Here is an 18,840-nt window from a genome sequence, read left to right as displayed (position 1 = left end):
CTTGCAGCCTGTCCTCACACAAGAGATGCTCCAGTCCCCTCGTTGTCTTTGTGGCCCTTTGCTGGACTCTTGAGAGAGTCTCTTCTTGAGTCTCTTGTTCTGGGAAGCCTGAGACTGGTCATGGAGCTCCTCTAGGTGTGGCCTTACCCGGGCTGAGTAGAAGGGAAGGACTGCCTCACTCGACATGGCAATGTTGCATCAAAAACTGTCCAGAATACCCTGGAACCAGCATGCCTTGCTTAGCACATACGAATGTGCTTATGCCCTGAGTTAAATGTGGATGTGTGAGATTAAGCTCTGAATCAGCTTGAAGTGACACTTGATTGAAATTCCTTGTGCTCTTTTATTCAGATCAAATCAGATGACAGCACAACCTATTGCAGTTTTGTCTTATGTAAAAACACACTATGTTTTATCATTCAAATCAGTAATGTCAGCAGGAATTGGTAATGAAATGTGAAGTGACCCAGGCAAGGAACTGTGAGCTTTTATGTGCCTCCTTTAGCTGTAGGATGCTATTGTTAAATTCTGCCTAGATACCTATAATTACACAATCCTGAACTCAGGTTGACCTCGCAGGTACAGCTGTGTAACGTGCCTGCTGGGTGTATGCAACACCAGGCCCTCTCCATGTTGCTGGTTGTTTCTTCTGAGCTTCAAATCTCCTGTTCCATATTTTTCTTCTAAATTGCTCTTTTACAGAAGTAGTTCAGTTATAGTTGTTTCATACTGTCTGTCACATGAGATACACCTGACTGTGAGAGTGACTCCAGTCTTGTTTTGTCTGAGACTGAACAGCTAAGAGGCGAAAGGAAAAGCTTCTTATGCTGCATCTTATCTGTAACTGCCCACGTTAACTTCTTCCTTTCTGTTCTCGTCCAAACTTCAGCAGACCAGCTGCACATCACTGTGTCATGAAAAAGCCTAAGACCAGCCCTTTCTTCCTTGGCATTGACACAGATTGGAAGTGCTGCTGCTGTCACTGGTCAGCGATAGGCTTATTGTGTGCTCAGGTTTGGGACTGAAACCTTGCTCTGCCCTCTCAGTTTTTTACCCTTCCATCATAATGTGTTCTGAAATGGGGGCAGATGTGCAAGTACAGGCTTGAGACTGAGCAGTGTGTATGCCCTGAACACAAACAATTGCGTCTTCCTCTTCTGTGTAATTCCCTTATCTGTGCTGGGAGCTGCACTGAAGCTAAGAGGATCCAGTAATCCAATTAGTCTATCAGAAGAGGGCACTGGAGTTAGAACAGTTAGTTCATGATGACTCTGTTCTGGTGTCGCTTTTACTTGTGTAATTATTTTCGTGGCAGCATAACTATGTGCCTTAATGAGCTGTGGTCTTGAATTTTGGTTTAATTTGTGTTTGTTACGATACAGTGGCAAAGGTGGTGGATGATAAATTCCTCAAGAAAATGTGCATTTAATGAAAAGCAAGTTTTGCTGTTCTTAGAGTTCCTGTGTAATTTTTACATACTGATTAGACTGAAATTTCTTGCAACATATCTAAGATTGGTTTGTCAGTGTAATAACCAGTTGTTTGTACTGGACAGAACTTTGGTTTGTGTCTATATGCACATACACACACACAGTTTTCTCTCTCACTGAGAGAGACTGAGACTTCTCAGTGAGATTGCTGCTCACTGCCCCGTTTGTCAGAAACTTCCAGCAGAGTACAAGCAGAAAATATGCAGATGACTGGGAAAATGTGATTTTGTGTTACCATGGTTTGGCAAGAATTTGAAGCAAATGATAATGCTGTTGACTCAGGGTTGGGGTGTTTTTATTCCAAGAAAAGGTAGTGATATTGTTCATTCTAGAATAATTTGTCTAAAATTGTAGGGAAAGTGTCTTAATTCACTGAGTGCACCTGTTAATTGAATTTTTATTCAGGTGCTCTTACATCCTTAGCAGCACTTGGGTTTTAGATTTTTATAAATGCTTTGAGCTGCATGACACCATTTTGGTTGCCCTGAAGTTCAGTTGTCTTTTTCCCCTTTTGTGTACAAGTTAGATTTGCTTAAGTATCTGTCATAGTGAAAGATGTGAGCATTCAATTGTGTAAATTTGTTGTCTCTCTTTGAAAATTATGCCTGAATATGAGCCATATTTTGCTTATAATAGTTTAGGGTGCTCGTAAATTATATTAGTAATGGATATGATAGTCAATATTTGATTTCTCAAGATAGCTTTTATATCCTGATACCGCATTATTTAAAGACACTATCAGCCTCAGTAGGACTTTATACTGAGCCTGCCAAGCAGCTGCCAAGTGCAGATAGCCAACATTTACATTCAGTGTTGTGTGATGGTAGCTGTGACATGATTCCAATTAAAAGCTTGGTCTGCACACTGCAGATGTCTTCTGAATATTAATGTGCACTACAGACAGAGCAGATGGAATCTCTCTAAAATACAATGCAGTGAATGTAAAATTAAGGTTGTGTTTCTGGTGAAAACTAATAGGCAGTCAAAAATTTTCTTTTTTTTGTTTTTCATTTTTAACCCACAAGGATATCTGTGCATCATCCATCATCATTTTTCTTTACATATAGGAGGAAATCAACTCTTCATTATGCATTCAGATAAAAATACAGCATTATGCTGTATTGAAGTTTTCTCAAATGCCAGATGTACCTAGAAAAATATTAGGAGCACATGCAACATTTGCTGTGACTGAAAATATGCCTCTGCCTAGAGGACAGATAATAGTTGAAATGTAGGATGTCTTTGAGCTATTTGAGGAGTTGCTTATTGGAAAAGGCTCTATGGAAGTGTATATACATGTGTGTATTTAGCTGGGATTTGGTGATCTGTGTGGTGTATTAGGAAAAGTCCATCATGCACAGGAGGGGTAGAACGAAACTGGGGAATGTAGAGAGTGACAAGAACATCAGTGGTGCACTGCAAGCCCAAAATTAACTGTCAGAAGAGAGCAGCAATCCAGCTGGGGGGAAAGTGTGTGGATTAGTTACTGAAGTATTTACCTTGGCAGTCCACGGGATGTGGAATAAAGTCTTGGTGGTTGGAATAGGTTAAAGGACTTAAAACCACACAGGGTAAGTTTGGTATTGAAAGCAAAAGTAGAAGAGCTTCTGTAGGACTGGGAATTGTAACTCTCCTCTTTGCAGCTGCATTTGTCTTTTCCTCTAGGGCAGAATGGAGGTGTGTGAGTGGAGTGTGCAGTGGGAAGAAGTTACAGAAAAGGCAGTGACAGAGGTGTGAAATACATGGATCCAGTGCACTGCTACACTTGTGCCATTACCATGGCTGTGACATGCTTGTGTTCCACTCTTTTCAAACTTAATTTTATAACTGCTTTTACCTGAGGCTGGGTAAACCCTAAAGCCAGTGCCAGTGGTAGCATTTTCCACTTCATTCCTGTTCCTTGATGAAGATTTCCCGCCAGAGCTGCATTTGGATTATTTTTGTCTGTTGTAGTTATATTTCCTGGCTAATATTCCCCTCAAAGTTACTGGCCAAGCTGTTAAGAAAAAGTTCCTTACTTCATTGACGGTGTGTATTTGATACATGCCTACTTTCAAATAAGTTGACTGTATGCTGTTCCTGAGGATAATATTAATTTGGTAAGATTGTTTTAAGAATCTAGCCCACATTGGGCTGAGAGCAGAGTTGCCTCTTTGAGGCAACTGGGGTTTGGGAGAGGGCAGCAGTGTCAGGGTGAGAAAGGGCTGTGTCTTGGACCTTGCTGAAGCTGGTTTTGCTGGTGATGTCCCAGAATGCAGGTGGGACCAGCTATGTCCCTTAGGGAGGAGTTTAGGAATTGGCTGGTGAATGAACTCCTGTAGTGAGATACCTCCAGTGGGTTGTTGCTGTCATTAGTTTTTACAATGTTTAATGCATTCAGATGTTCACAATAATGACAGGGCTTTTAATTAGGCTTCTGAAAACGGAAAAACAAGTCCCCTTGACTGATTCCAGTGGCAGATCACAATTGATTGAGACTGTTCTTTTTGGAGCAATGACTTAGGTTCCTTGTGCTTAGCAGTGGCTCTGTGCCATGATAGAATGCACATTTATTAATAGTGAAATGTATAAAAAATTGTCTCAGGTTTGTTGTGGGGTTTTTTGTTTGTTTTTTTGTTTTTTGTAGCTGATTCACACTGCATTCACCTGTGTACAATTTATTATTTTGTGGAAAGAGATTTATGCAAGAGGCGCAGTTGGAAATAATAAAAATAGACTAATGTGCTAGATATAGTTAAATGACGTTTTTATGACTCATTTAGGAATTATCTCCAGGATTTCCAAGTATGTTTGGTGGAACTCAACTTTCCAAATAGTAAGAAAGAGGTTTAAGTGTTGTTAGTTTGTAACATGGAGCAATGGCTTGGCACCTTACAGCTAGTGAAAAGATAAAAATCTGGTCAAAAGTCTTTGCGGTTTGATGTTTTAAAGGGTATGAGGATGTGAAATTAAGTCTTAGAAATCAAAACCATAGGAAAAAACCAGCTGAAATACAGAAAATGTTGCTTCAAAAGAACTGTGTTTCTCAGAGTTATATGTTGCTTTAAACAGCACTTCTAAAGTTTCTAGTAAAAAGATTTTACACAAAATTTGTCTTCATTAAATTTGAAAAATCATAAGTACCAATTCTCCTGTCTAATCCATGTCTGATCTCTGGTGGGACAGGTAAAGAAAGGTAAAGTTTTAAAGCAGGACTTGTAACATAGAAAGGAAGTCAAAAGACTTGGAAAATGGGGAGGCTCTCTGTTCTCTGCCACTCCATCATGGGGGTGAGTTTCCCATACTTCTTACTGACTGGGAAATGCCTCGTGGTTTCAAGATAAGATGCCACTATCTTTTTCACTAATGAAGCATTTATTTTAGGTAGGGAAACTTGGAGTTATTTCTCCTTGATGTGATGCTTTTGTTTCTCTATAGTCTCAATTTCATCTTTGACCCTTTCTGGCTTTTGCATTGTCAGACAATCCCTGTGAAAGTCACATTCAAGTATATTCAAGATCTTTGCTTTTTATCATCTACTTAATGTTGGGTTTGTTAGCTTAACTTTTCTGGTATTACTAATGTGGCTCCTTAGCTTCCCTCTCTCTCAAATGCCTTCCTCTCTAAGCCTGCTCCTAAAGCCCAAGAAATTTCCATTTTTCACTTGCTTTGCTGTACCCTCCAGTGTCTTGCCTGTTCTGTCAACGCTTTGAAGATTTGTCAGCTGCTTCTTAACTCTCCTGGTTCTTTGCAGCATCCTTCCTTCTCTATGCAGTGTATAGATTTGTCTTTCTAATACTTGAAAACGTTCCCAAGTCTTTAATTTCAGCCCCTGACAATCTCTGTTGTAATATCAGCATACGGTTTTATCTTTAATCACTGTGAAATGTGTCCTTTTAGCTGAGATTGTACCTCAGCACAGGGAGTTTTTCTAATTTCGTGTCTGTAAAGCAAGTGCATGCCTTGTTGCTATCTCTTTGATCTTCGTAATATAGATTACACTCATAAAAAATCAACACCAAAAAAAAAAAAAAGTGCTGTGTTTGGCTTGATCTGAGACATGTCAGCAAGAAATAAGAGTGGGCTGTGTGGGTCATGCCATTGCAATGTCAGATAATGTGAAGTGCTGCTTGATAGGTATTTGTTCTCCTGCACTTAGGCTTCAGTCAGGCTGCATTAACTCCTGAATTCTGAGAGCAGGGTTATTGTCCTTTTTTTAAAGTGAGAATTAATAACTGCTGAGAAACGTAATAAAAATAGTGCCATGCATAATGGTTTGGATTCAGTTGTGGAAAGAGAATATTGAAATAGTGATATATTGGAAAAAAGTATCTTTGATTTAAAAACAAATGAATCTCTTAAGGTCTTAGTCAAGAAGTGCCATCATAACCAGAGATTCACCCAGAGTCCATTCAGTTAGTTAAGCAATGATTTCTTTCTTGAATTTATCCACTGTTTAAAGTCTGCCCATTCCAGAGTGCATATTCATTTTTCTTCTGTATTTAAAAACAAAAAAAAGAGCCAACCCAAAATAGCACAACAGCTTTAACTTCATAAACATCTTTCTTTCACTGACTCAACTTTTCCCTTCAGAAGTTATTACATTCTTTCTATAAGAGGGGTTCTAAAAAACTTGGAAAGCAAGGGTCAGAAACTCTTCTAAAATGAAGCTTCCAGACAGTGTTTCTCCATTTTGTGTCAGAAATTCTTAAATCCAAATTTAAAAAAATCAATTAAATTTGAGACCAGGATGTGTTGCGACTTTGTTTTTATGTTTTATTCTCTTGGTATTGATGACAGCTGCTTTTCAACACTGAGAAATTACAAGTTGTCTATGCCTCTATTATTTTTACTGCAGCAGGGAGGAAAACGATGTTTAATAACAATGTAATTTTGTTATTGTCTTCCAACTTAATAGATGTAAAAGTGTGTTACAGAAAAGCAAAGACTGTGTATACCCAATCTTGGATCATGGTTTCCATTTTTCTGCCTTTTTATTTTTTTAATGTTCTATGCTCCTTCTGTTTGTTCTCTGAAAACTCACTTTTTCCCTCGTGTTCCCTGACCTTTTGTCTTCCTCCAAATGTCTGGCATGCTTCAGCTGACACCATCAGGGTCTCTCCTGCCTGTCTCTAACCGGGTTCTGAGTTTCCATCCTCCCCGGGGGGGAGGGTTGGGGCAGAGGAACAGAAGGAAAAATAAAAGGGTGTCTGTAAAACCCTCATCTGCTTCTGTCTGTTTTGCTTTTCTGAGAGAAACCTTGAGGTGAACTGTTGTGTTGCAGAGCTGCCTCTGAAAAAATCACAGTAGTTTGTAGCCCCACCTATGCTCCCACCTTATAAAGCAGAGATGTGGAAGGGGTACGTGAGAATTTGCCACTGTCCAGCAAGGACACCCTGATGGAAATAATGGATACACAACTATTATATTAGTAACAGCCACAGGGAACTCTGTTGTTTTACTTGTTGAAAAAAAAGTAATCACATCACTTCAGATTGGTATTCATGGAAGTACAGTTGCGTATCTGATGTTGAAAGTTTTTCTTTTCTGCTCTAGCATTACATTTTAATTGCCAGGAATCTTAAAAAGCTGATACTGGAATCTATACGTTTTCTCAGAGTTGTGATGGTTCCTATTTATGTAAGTCCATTAACATCTTGGTGTGTAGAAAAACAGTTTGACAGCTGTAGTCTGGCACTTCCTTATCGTAACTTGATATAACATTCCATAGAGACAGTCATGCCTCAGATTTATACTCCACTCTGCTTCTGGTATTTCAGCTTTAATCGTTTATAGTGTCAACTCACGTGTTGTTTGGATAATCTTAATTGACTTTTTAAATTAGAGCAGTTAACATTCTGTTTCTCTTTTTGTTTCTCTTCACATAGGATGATTTTTTGCCATGATTCGATGGGAAAATACTCTGTAAATCACTGATTTGTGTGACTTTGTTTTAATAAAGCTGTTATTTTGTGCCCCATGATCTTTGACCTCTGAGTACTATACTGAGTTTATGCTGCCTACTATGAGCTTTGTTCCATCTTGCATCAGGAATCTTCCAAAAAATTGTTGATTAGAATTTACACACAAGATCTGTATTAAATATTCATGTGCACAACAGCTTAACTTAGTATGCTGCTATATATTGTATTCAGAATCACAAACAGTCATGTGGGGATGTTTTTACCCTAGTTGTAATTAGGAAATGTTCACAGATCCTAGTAAGAAGAGAAGTTTTCCAGGTATCCAGTGCAGAGCAGTAACACCTAATACTCTACTGTGATGCCTGGAATGCCAGTCCTTTGTTTGTCCCTGATTTTTTTTTTTTTTTCCTGTGACCGTGAATTGATCTTTTGAGTTTTATTTGTCTTTTTCTGTAAGAATTTAATGTTTTTAGGATGTGTAAGAAGTGGTAGCAGTAGCTGGGAGAGTGATGGTTCTGTTCATTTCAGGCTTGTGAGTAGTGTAGAGAAACAGCTTTCCCTGTTATGGTAGTAGTGTACATCTAAAAAAGCCTGATGATGTTTTTTTACCAGTCACTTTTCAAAGTCACTGACAGAGAAGGGAGCCCACGCACTCTAGGAAAGCATGCTTTGAGGTCTGATTGTAAAGAGTGGTTTTACTGTCACTTGTTTGGCTTAAATACTGTAGTTGTTGGTTTGGTTTGAAAACAGAAAGAAAGGTAATACCTATGTCCATTTTTCACCTGTGGGACTTTACACCTGCTTGTAACTATGGTCAGAACTTGAGTAAGTTAAGCATAGTGAGATGCAATCAAGCATCGGATATTTCAAAGTAAATCTCAGTGCCAAAGCAAACTGAAGGATATTGGAGAAATTCCTGTTTCATCACTTATGGAAACTATTTAAAAAAAATTAAAAAATCCCAGTCTCTGATTTACATCCCCAGTTTTTCAAGTGAGAAAACCCAATGAATTGGAGCCACTAATTGCATGGCACTACTGCCGTTTGATGTAAGGTACATTTTTGAATTTCAGTAATGGAATGTACAGTATTGATCTGCTTATGCAATTTATTCAAATATTTATTATTAAATAAATGTAATAACATACATTTACTTTGAGGAAGAAAGGTTTTTCCATCTGAAGCAGCCTGTTATGTGTTCCTATCTAGTGCTTACTTCAGTCTGTGCTTTAGCACAGTATGGAGAACACATACAGCTTGAGCAGACATCCTTGATTTTTCTTGAACAGCAGAGTAGAATCATTGTCCTGAGTCAGTTCTGGCAAAACTGTGGAATGCACAGCTTGATCTGCCTTTCCACTGCCAGAATCACTTACCTTTGGCTGCCAGAGAGGAAATTGGGCCATTTTGCTCTCTTCTGGTACAATGGTTTAATTTACCTCAGTTTTTGTTGTGTTTACCCAATTACTGTGTCTTGGTTCCCATGAGCCAAGTAAAAGCAGGAGCTGTGCCAAAGGTATGAGACATTTTGAACTTGAATATTGCTGCACCTGAGGCTTTGACATGATGGAGAGTTTACAATGCAATCATCTCACAGCAAAATCTTTTAATCTCATTATAGTTTCTGCAATTAACATATAATAACATTCATGTCATCACTAGAGACATAGCCTATTGTTCAAACTGAGCTGTGTCCCATTGGTGTGCGGGGAGTCTTAACTGGAGGTTAAAAAAAAAAATTGTTTCCTGTTTCAAAGCAGCAATTTAGTCTTGTTTTTGTAGATCCCAAGTCACTGAGTGGTACCAGGTTGGTGTGCTGGATTCACTGGGTTCTTGTCACAGTGTAGGCAGAGTTGTTTGTGCTCTGCTGCTTTAAATTAGGTGCCCTTTGGTGCTCAGTGTAGGATATAGGCTGTGTTAACAGTAAATGTATTATTCCCTTCTGCCCCATCTAATTTTTTGGAATCTGTCCACAGACCAATGTAGGTGTATGTGAGACCTTCAGGAATTGTTTCTGTTAGCAGTGCTCAGTGCCAAGCTTTCCTCCATGTACTTCTAGTGTCAAAACACAGGGATGCCATAGGAGTGGCTGTACTGACTGTGCAATCCTGAAAATAGTCATAAGCAAAGAGAGTTTTTCGTTGGTAAGCCAGGAGGAAAAAAATCCCACTAACCTTCTCTACTAGGAAATGTCAGATTTTATCTCTTTAGCATAAAAATAGTCATCTGACAACATATAAAAGTGAATCTGGAAATTTATACATGTTAAAACTGTCACTGGTGTAAGAGATGCAAACTATCATTTTAATCTTAAAAGCTTTGTGGAGGCAGAATAATAGTACTCTTTTAACTGCCCTTAAAAGGTTATGTGTTTTTCTCATTTTTGACTCTGGAAAACTTGATGCAGTTTTGATGACACTGAGCCCTTCTGTGGGATAAAATAATCAAGATTCTAAAACAAGCCATAGTCATTGAAAAGTGGATTTTTTTTCTATGTAACCCAAAGTACGTCAGAGTATATTAATTCTGTAGTATATTAATTTTGTTCAAAGACGTGAAAATGTTATTCTTTAACATGAGTAAGAAATGGGTGTAGAAGTCCAAGGTGGAGAAGAAGTTCTCTGTGTGCAAGATAGAGCCTGAAGTAATGTATTTATTTGCTAACGGTGTTGTTTAAAAGTATCTGAATCCATACACGAGATTAGTTAAACATTTACTTAAAACTATTATGACCTTGATAAGGTGCTTGTACAGCAAACTTACGAAATTATGTTTTGAATTTTGTATTTTCTTTTGTAATCTCTTTGTAGTGGAAACGGAACTAATTAGTTTTGGTCCTCTCATTCTTTGACACCTGAGAACTGGCAGGCATTTCACTGTGTCTCTGGATAAAAGTAATGAGTTTTCCTGTTTCTTCAGATCCAAATTTGCCAATTTTGACTAATTAGTGAAAATAGATATGAGAGTGAATATACTGTTGCAGGGCAAATTACTGTCCAGAGCAGTTTTGTGTTGCCACTGGTGACCAGAGGCAGACCCATGAGGAAAAGTTAAAAGCAGGGCAAAATGTATGAACACTTTCAGTTCAGGAAGTTGCACGAATTTGCCTAATAAACATGAATGGATCAGTATTCCTAATGCCTGTTTTCCCTTAAGGTGAGATAAACTTCTCACATCCATGGCAAGTGAGATACATCCTGCCCTTATTTGCAGGAAGGGTTGCTGCTGTCAACATTTGCTTAAAGGTTTGAAGATAGAGTTGCTTGAATTCTCAGGTTTATTATTCAGTGTTTTTGAACATCTTCAAGCTTGATGTATGCAACACTGCGTCAGTGTTATTTTTATAAGGATTATGTCATATTGTAGAAGTTTAGATCTAAATCTAAACTGTAAAATTCAGAATAATCTTACTTTTAATCCTGAGCTTCTTTTGAGGTTGAGCATTGTTTCCCTGTTAATAGATTTGGCTGAAAACTCTAGGGAATTAGCCTGGTTATTCTTTTCCCCCAACCTCTTCTAATTTCCTGTATTGTTACAGTAAAATACACAATAATTTTGATCTTATTTTGCTGGTATTATTCTCAGTTCTATGTTTTCATATAGATATAGGGTGGTTGTAAATCCTCCAAAGAACCTGAATTCTTGTGTCTTTGCTCAGAGAGTGTCATTATCTGTGTTGTGGTGGTGCTGAGATACTCAAAAATTTCTAATAAATTATGGGGGTCATTGGGATTTTAGTAGCACATGTTTAATAAATCTGGCTCTGTGATGCATGTGCTTTGATGGTGTATAAAGGCTCCTCTAATTCTTAAATATTTAAAGAATGGAATAGAAAGGTTACGAGTTGTATCAGGAAAAACAGAATTACCTGTTGAAGGGAAGTGGGAAAGCATGAAGCACTCTGAATAAAATAGAGTTGGTTGTTAGAGGTGAAGGAGAGCAGAGTGCTTTGATTTTGTTCTGGGTGAAGCATTACAGGTTGATTTATTATTTATTTTTTGTTTTGTGACTGAAGCAGCTCTCAAAGACGGTACCTTGGTTACTGTGAAAGGGACAAAGGTGCTGTTTGCTGAAGGTTGGCTGAATGTCAAAATGTGTGTGAGTAGTGGAAGTCAGGCAGCTCATCCCAGTCTAAAGTTCAAGTACCTTGTGTAGCTACAGCATGACCAGAGAAGGAATGGATCCTCCATTCTCAGACTCTTCCAATTTCAACATGTGCCCTTGTGGGAGGCAGCCTTGGTCAGGGATGGATGACTGGAGTTATTGTGGAAGCAATGCCTTGGCAGTTCCACTGCTGGTGCTGTGTGGAGCATAGAATGGGTTGGCAAGAAGTTCTTTGGCTTTTGATCCACGTTAAGTAGGTACAGCTGACCTAAATTGCTGGAATGCTTTGCAATAATGCTAAGTAAATGAGGCTGGGAATTGATGATAGGTTAGGATTGGATAGTCCGTGTGGAGGTCTGTTTTTCAAGAATTAGGTAAAGAAAACCAAAAACCAAACCAACCCATCCATCTTAGCATGTAATGGTCTTCAGTAATATGACATTTGATTTTGAATAAACACTTAACTGGCTGGCAAGTAAATAGATTAAAGCCTTATACTGAAGTTTATTTTAAAGAGATCTGTATGAGGTTTGTGTACTAAAAGTATGTAATGATTATTGAATTAATTCATTATACTTTGTAATAATAAATACAAATGTGTAATTTTGATTTATTTTTCTTTTTTTTTCCAGCTCCAGTTGTTAACAGATACAACAGAAGAGTATCAGGTATGGTTTCTTTTTAAGAGTTTAAAGCATCTGAAATAGTTTTGAAATGTGTATCTGGCTAAAGGAATTACATTTAAAATGACCTTACTCCTATTGCCTTATCTTGCATTATTTTTATTTGGAATAATGAGAATTGTTTCTTAATTCACTGTAGATGCCAATGAGCAACACATTTGGAGTAGTTAGAAAACAGAAATTTGGGGGGGTGCTCCCTTTTTGTATTGTTTTAGTCCCTTGCTTGTGCAACTGATATTTAAAGTTGTTGAATTAGTGGCTGTTCGCTTGTTCTAGAGACACAGATTATACTTTTAAAAAATTTGTTTGTTTTCTATCTCAACTGATATGAAATGCTGTAATGAGAAACTGTTATGCCAAAAAAATTCCTTTAGAAGTTGATTTTGAAGAGTAGCACATGAACAAAATGTTACATGTAGATGAGAAGGTATTGCATTGTTTTTTCATTTGAAGTGCAATGTGAATTGCTTTACATGTGGTCCTTTTTTTTTTTTTCTTCAAATATTTTACTAACATTTTGCTGGTCTAGAAAGTTCTGATATGACAAATATCTTCATGAAAATGCCAATGTATTCAGTGTTTTCTCCCTAGTTTTGAGTTCAAGTCTACTCAGTTTGTAATTTGTGGAGATGATCTGACAGGTTCTTGGGTATGTTAGTTATGGTGGGGCATTGTTGATAATATATATATGTGTGGTAGATAAATAAATGTAAGATAAGTACATGTTTATGTGCAAAATGTCCTTATAGTCATGCAGTTCAGTTGCTTTACTACTGGTTGCTTGGATATGATTAAGGGTATGCTTGTGTATTTATGCCACTACAAACAAATAACCGAGTATAATGAGAATTTCATAACTCTTAAAAATTGACAGTGCTGGTAGTTTTGAGATATGATTACATGAGAAATCTAGGCAGGACAAAATTGTATCTTGAATGATGGAGTTTGATACTCTGATAGAAAATAGTGGAAGTCATATATTATAGAGTATCTTAATCTGGAGAGGACCAAGACACTTCAATTTCTCTGCTAATTAAACTAATCCATCCTGGAACCTGCTGATGGAGAAAAATCTTACAAATGAGGAGTGAATACATCACAGTTTTAAATTTAAATAAAAGCTGAATTATTCCCGAAGTTAAAAAATTGAATCTTAGTCAGAAGGCATTTGCAATCTTTTTGACTTTGTAACACTGAAATGCAGTGGTGGTGGTCATACAGTACTGAGCTTCTCTTAGTTAAAAATCAGGTTCTGTCATTTAGGAGGTCTAAAGGTTAATGTGAACAACTAAAAGGCAAATGTAAAATTGAATTTCTAACTTGTGCAATTAGATTAAGGAGGACTGTTTAGTTGCTTAATAATGCTGCTGCTTCAGGAGGAGGTAGAATAATTCAGAGTTTACAGTTCATATTAGAATTGTCATGGAGACAAACAATAATAGAATATGTGTATATTACTACTGTGTGTTAAATACTTTCCACAATGAAAAAAATCTCCAATTTCTCTCTGTATACACTGCACAGGTCACGATCAGCGTGGGATTTGTTAAAATGCAAAGGCGATGCAAACAGCATCCATGTGTGTATAAAGAGATGCAGTTTTCCTTCTCTTGGCAGGAAGAGTAGAGAAACTGCTGGTTTGGGGTGAGGGGAGTTGTTTCGTGGGGTGGTTTTTTGCACTCCATACCTGCTGTGTCTGTCAGGACCCACACAGGAATGAGACTGGCTGGGCTCTGCTGGGTTGCTGAGTTCAGCCTCCTGCCACCACAGGCAACCACATTTTACAGTCCCTTGCATAAAATGAGTGACTGATTTTCTGGTTTTGGTGCTCTGAATTTCGTTTGACTTGCATGTTAGATTCATTAGGTTTTAAGCAAGTTTGCATTCTGCAATTTTTGTAAGACAGCTTTAGTCTTCACAAACCAACAAATAACAACAAACACCAAGCCAATGTTGCCTTATGGATTACTAAGTGTTTCTGGATTTAACTAATAAAGTAAAGCAGAACAAACCATGGAGAAGAAAAGCTGGCACATAACTCTTTTTTGTAATTGCATTTAGTGTATTCTTTTCTGGTCTTCTCTTCAGAGGAGCTTTCTGCTAGTCCATGTTTGAACCTTGTCAGCCCAATCAGTATTTCTGTGTTTCCAGTGCAGTGTGTATTTGTAAGGGGAATGAAGAGGAGACCTCATTTGCTTGCTGCTATCAACATTCACATGCACAAAATTGTAGATTTACAGAGAAGAATTTAAAAGCTAACATCGGATGTATTGAAGAAAAAGTCAAGCAAGAATTGTTCTTTTTAAGTATTTGGCTGCCTAGGGAATTACAGCATTGTCCTCATTTTTTACTAGGTCAAAAATAAAAAACATAATTTTAATTAAAGGAAAAGTTGATAAAGTAATAGTCTACATTTTACATACAGTTTAAGATGGGCTAATAATTATTCTGGTAAACCATTCAACTAGAGATATATTCTTGGGGGCTAATGTGTTCATTATGCTCTCTTACACATGGCAGTTAGAGAATATCTTTTAAGTTGCTTTATTAATTTATTAATATTAAACTTGGAGTGTTTTCTACTGGTCAGTTGTGATTAGTTGCTTATAGATAACAGGATGATCATGATTCCCTTGGTGCACTGTTGCAAATTCTAGAAATACATAAACCAACAGAATAAATCCATTCTAATAATTACTAAGTTTTCATTTAGGTGTTCATTTCTAGTTATGAAACATCTTAACTGTTTTGGCAAATACTGCCAATGTAGTAAATATTTAGCTGTGATTCTTTAGGACTTACTCCAAATGGACTGTGCAGGAGGGTCGTCCTGCAAGAGGAGGACTTATCTAATGTTCATGTAATTATTTATAGAAGTGCAGAGTGGTAGTGTTCTCATGAAGAGAAACATCCTTTTGCACAGAATGCTTGGAGAGAGAAGTGAGAGGTTATGTTCTCCTAGAAATTAATCTAGTGACTAGCTGTCTGATGTGTGGCACGTTTGGCCATGTTGAGATCTATGGTGTGCACACAGTCAGGCAGCTCTAATTTGTACCTGAGCTGGTGGCTGACTTGGATTGAATAGCCTGAAACCCTTATAGATTCCTTCCTCCCAAGAATTGGACTGGGTTGAAATTCATACTTGCTTCATTACAATCCTTGATCTTCCTCCAAGCACAGGGGCTCCTGACAGACTTAATTATGTTAGTCACTTCATTTTCTGTTATGAAAGGCTGCAGAGAGTGCCAGTATCTCTGCCCTGGGTTGGGGACTGACTACACGATGCAGGGAGGTGGCAGAAATCAATGATAGCTCCTTTCTCAACTATATCAAAGCTGTTTCCAAACTAGAGGAAGAGAGCATTGATATTTGTCCCACTCTAACAACTGGTATGTAACATTGAGGAGAATTTGGCTCCTGGCAGGATATGAATGAAAAGTTAATTGTGTTTTTGGAATGAAGAGTGTGACGCCCACTACAGTCTCACTTGTGCATAGTTTCTCCTCTTTTAGTTTTAGCATATTTCAGAAAAGTTAATTTTTTTGATAGATTTCTATATTGCCATTTCTAGACACCTTTGATTCATTCTAGAGAACACCCACTCTCCAGCAGACTTGCTGATTTCTTCCTGGGATAGGAAAATCTGTCAAAATGACACCCGTACCATACACGTGTCACAGAAGGGTTTCATCTTTTTTTCTCCAATTATTTCTGTTTATCTGAGTGACCTGGTATAATATATCTCCTTTGCATATGCCTGTACTCCCTCGTGAGCCTTCCTTTGGCCTCAGTGGGATGAGATTACAGTGTTCATGTTCAACAAATAAGCAGAAAAATTGATCTATATAATCTAAGGAAGCAATATACGATAGTTATTTCCTTAATAGTAACATGACTGTCAGGATCTGTACCTGTTTTCATGTTAATATTAAGAAAAATCAAATGAGAAAGACTTGCTTCAGTTGGTCCCTTTGGTGGGGCAGCTTTGAGCAGAGACTCAGGGGAGTGAGAAGGATCAAATCTGCTGCTCCCTGAGCTGTGTGCTGATCCCTTCCCTAAGATGGGGTTGCTGAATAATGGTTTCATGTGTAGAGGTTAATTTTGTTTGTATGTTACTGAATCCTGTTTTCCTGTGTATAACAAATTAGCATTGTGTGGGACAATGACAGTTGCCAATTGTCAGTGTCCCCAGCAGATGCTGGGGTCAGAATCAGTGCTTTCGATTCCTCTTGTTCCTCTTGTCTCTAGCAATCTGATGTGACATTACAGTTTTGTGTCGAGGAGTTTCGGTGGGGTTTTTTTTTTCTTTTCTTTTCTTTCTTTCTTTCTTTTTTTTTTTTTTAATTTGAGTAATTTTGTGTTTTGAATAATGTGTAAATCAGTATTCTGTGACAGTTTCTGGCTTTTTCTTTCCTCATCACATAAGTTTCCATAAGAGGCCTTGACTGTTGGTTCTTCCAATTCACTGGTTCTTGTCTAGTATGACAATGGTGGGGACTCTTTACCTTGAGCTCTTCATTAGTCTGGCTCCTGCCAAAGATGAGCAATCATCTCATAATGTACATATGTTGCTGAAATCTGATACTCCTCTGTGCTTTCTAGTGAGATAGAGCATTTTCTTCACACCCTGGCAAGTTGAGATGTCAGGATATGATAATATTACACATAGTAAATTCCTTTTAGTAGCTTTTAGCCTTTTAAAATGACAGCTTTAACAAAAATCATTTTCTAATAAAGCTTTTCTATTAATTATTGCCACACAGCATGTTAGTACTTGGTAAAGAACTGTTTTGGGACCCTGTTAAATTAGGACATCTAAATAGTAGCAATAAAGCAAGAGGCAATACTTCTCTTGGGAGGTTGTTTTGAGTATTCTCTTTCGCAGAATACTGTCTGCTACTTCAGTGATAAAACTCTCATCATTTGAAATCATCAAGGGAGAAAGTAAGTGATGACTGACTTTCTCTGTGCTGTTCTCTTTGCTGTGTATTTATCTGATTATCAGAGGTTCACTTTAAAATCATGACCTGGTTTCTTCTCTTGAAGCTATTTAATGAATTTCTGTATCGATTATTCACCGTCTTATAAAACTGATGGCATAATAACTTCTGCTGAAAGACTGTCAGGCAGGTGAGAAATGATAAGAGACTTTCAGGTTCAAAAATTCACTTTTTTTCACATGACGCAAACAGTTTTCCCGTATCAACAACCTGAAGCTTCTATGGTTTTTTGCTAGCCCTAATGATTGCAAAACTGATATCATAACTAGAGTGAAAATAATTCATTTTAAAAAATGTTGATATGAGCAAAAGCCAAGCGTGTAGGATGACAGATGAAAGTGGTGATAAATTGTGTGGGTGCTCTCCTGTAAGAAAGTGTCTGAATCATTATTCGTTAAACAAAAAAAGCTTGTTTTCTCTGTTTGCAATATTGGGACTTATTTAAAAATTCCTGGCATGTGATTGACGTTCAGTGAATAATAAAAAGATTATTTTTGGAAATTAATAGTCATGACTTCACAATTACTTGGATTTCACAGTGTTGTGAACAATTCTGCAGATTTTTTTTTAATGTCATAAAGAGAAATACAACACTGTGAGCATCCTGACTTAAAATTTAAGTCAGTTCAATGCCTGGTCAGAAGAAATCTGATCCCGTCTGCTTAATGCACATAGGTGTTACAGTGGAGTAGAATTAATTAATTTTTCATCTTTTAAAATTTATTCTTTCAATAGTTCATGCTTAGAGTGTTACATAAAAATTAGAAGTTATTTGTCCAAAGTTAAATGTTTCAACTGAAATTAGCCCTTATTAATTGGGACTACATTTTTAAGCAATTAATGCAGTGTGGATTAGTTTTTCAAAAGTATTCAGGTAGCAGAACGTGCAAGTGGTTAACTTCCATTAATTGTTTTACATTAAAGATCTTTAAAAAGCCTACATAAATGCTGGTCCGTATCTTTACATATATAAATAATTTTGAAAATATCACCCTTCAGCTGATTGTTTCAATAAAATTTAATTTTCTTTTTGATAGGTTGGAATTTAATTTTTCTCTTTTGTGTGATAAAGAAGAGAATTGCTTTTTTTTTTTCTTTTGGTTTAAGCTCATGCTGGTTTTTAACGTGGGAATTAAAGCGCAAATGAAAATATTCCTACATGGTTTGTTGCACAAGAGAGGAAAGCAGACACACCAGAGGAAATCTCAAAATGCCTGTCATAATACAGGCTAAAAAGGCAGTTTTATACTTGGTGCAAAACATGGTGCTGTGATGTATCTGTTGTGACCCTCAGAGTTGGATATTATTTGCATTTTTCTTGTGAATATATAAGGCTGCACTTCATCTCTATTTTAATATAACAAAATCATAGATGTTGTTACGCTCCTATATTGATTAATATACTCATGCAAGTTTAGGTTGCTGTAACTTCTGTGTATATGTGAAATGTAGAACAGAAAAGTTTGAACAGACCTGTTTTAAATACAAAAGGAGGTACTTTAATCAATGTGTACTTTAATCTGGCGTTAAAAAGGACTGAGTAAAGTTTCTGAGTCTGTGTGTGCCCCAAAATAACAGTAAACTTTCTAAGAATATTAAAACCCTCACTACAGGGAATATAATGGCAACAAGAAAACTCTCTACAGGAGATACTAAAGCA

At 37.2% G+C, this 18,840-nt stretch overlaps 1 protein-coding gene across 1 annotated transcript in view; it reads left to right on the top strand.

The window, feature by feature from the left end:
- PRKAR2A (protein kinase cAMP-dependent type II regulatory subunit alpha) overlaps positions 1-18,840 on the top strand; it is a 60,580-nt gene that overhangs the window by 11,918 nt on the left and 29,822 nt on the right. Inside the window, exon 2 of the mRNA XM_085072446.1 lies at positions 12,130-12,165. Coding sequence (XP_084928572.1) covers positions 12,130-12,165 — 36 coding nt within the window. The remainder of the gene's footprint in view (positions 1-12,129; positions 12,166-18,840) is intronic.

This window comes from Lichenostomus cassidix, chromosome 12 (genome assembly GCF_008360975.1).
Source record: "Lichenostomus cassidix isolate B80296 chromosome 12, HeHo_3.0, whole genome shotgun sequence".
Lineage (NCBI taxonomy): Eukaryota > Metazoa > Chordata > Aves > Passeriformes > Meliphagidae > Lichenostomus > Lichenostomus cassidix.
Note: the sequence above shows the minus strand (reverse complement) of the source record. Positions and strands in the feature narration are given on the sequence as shown.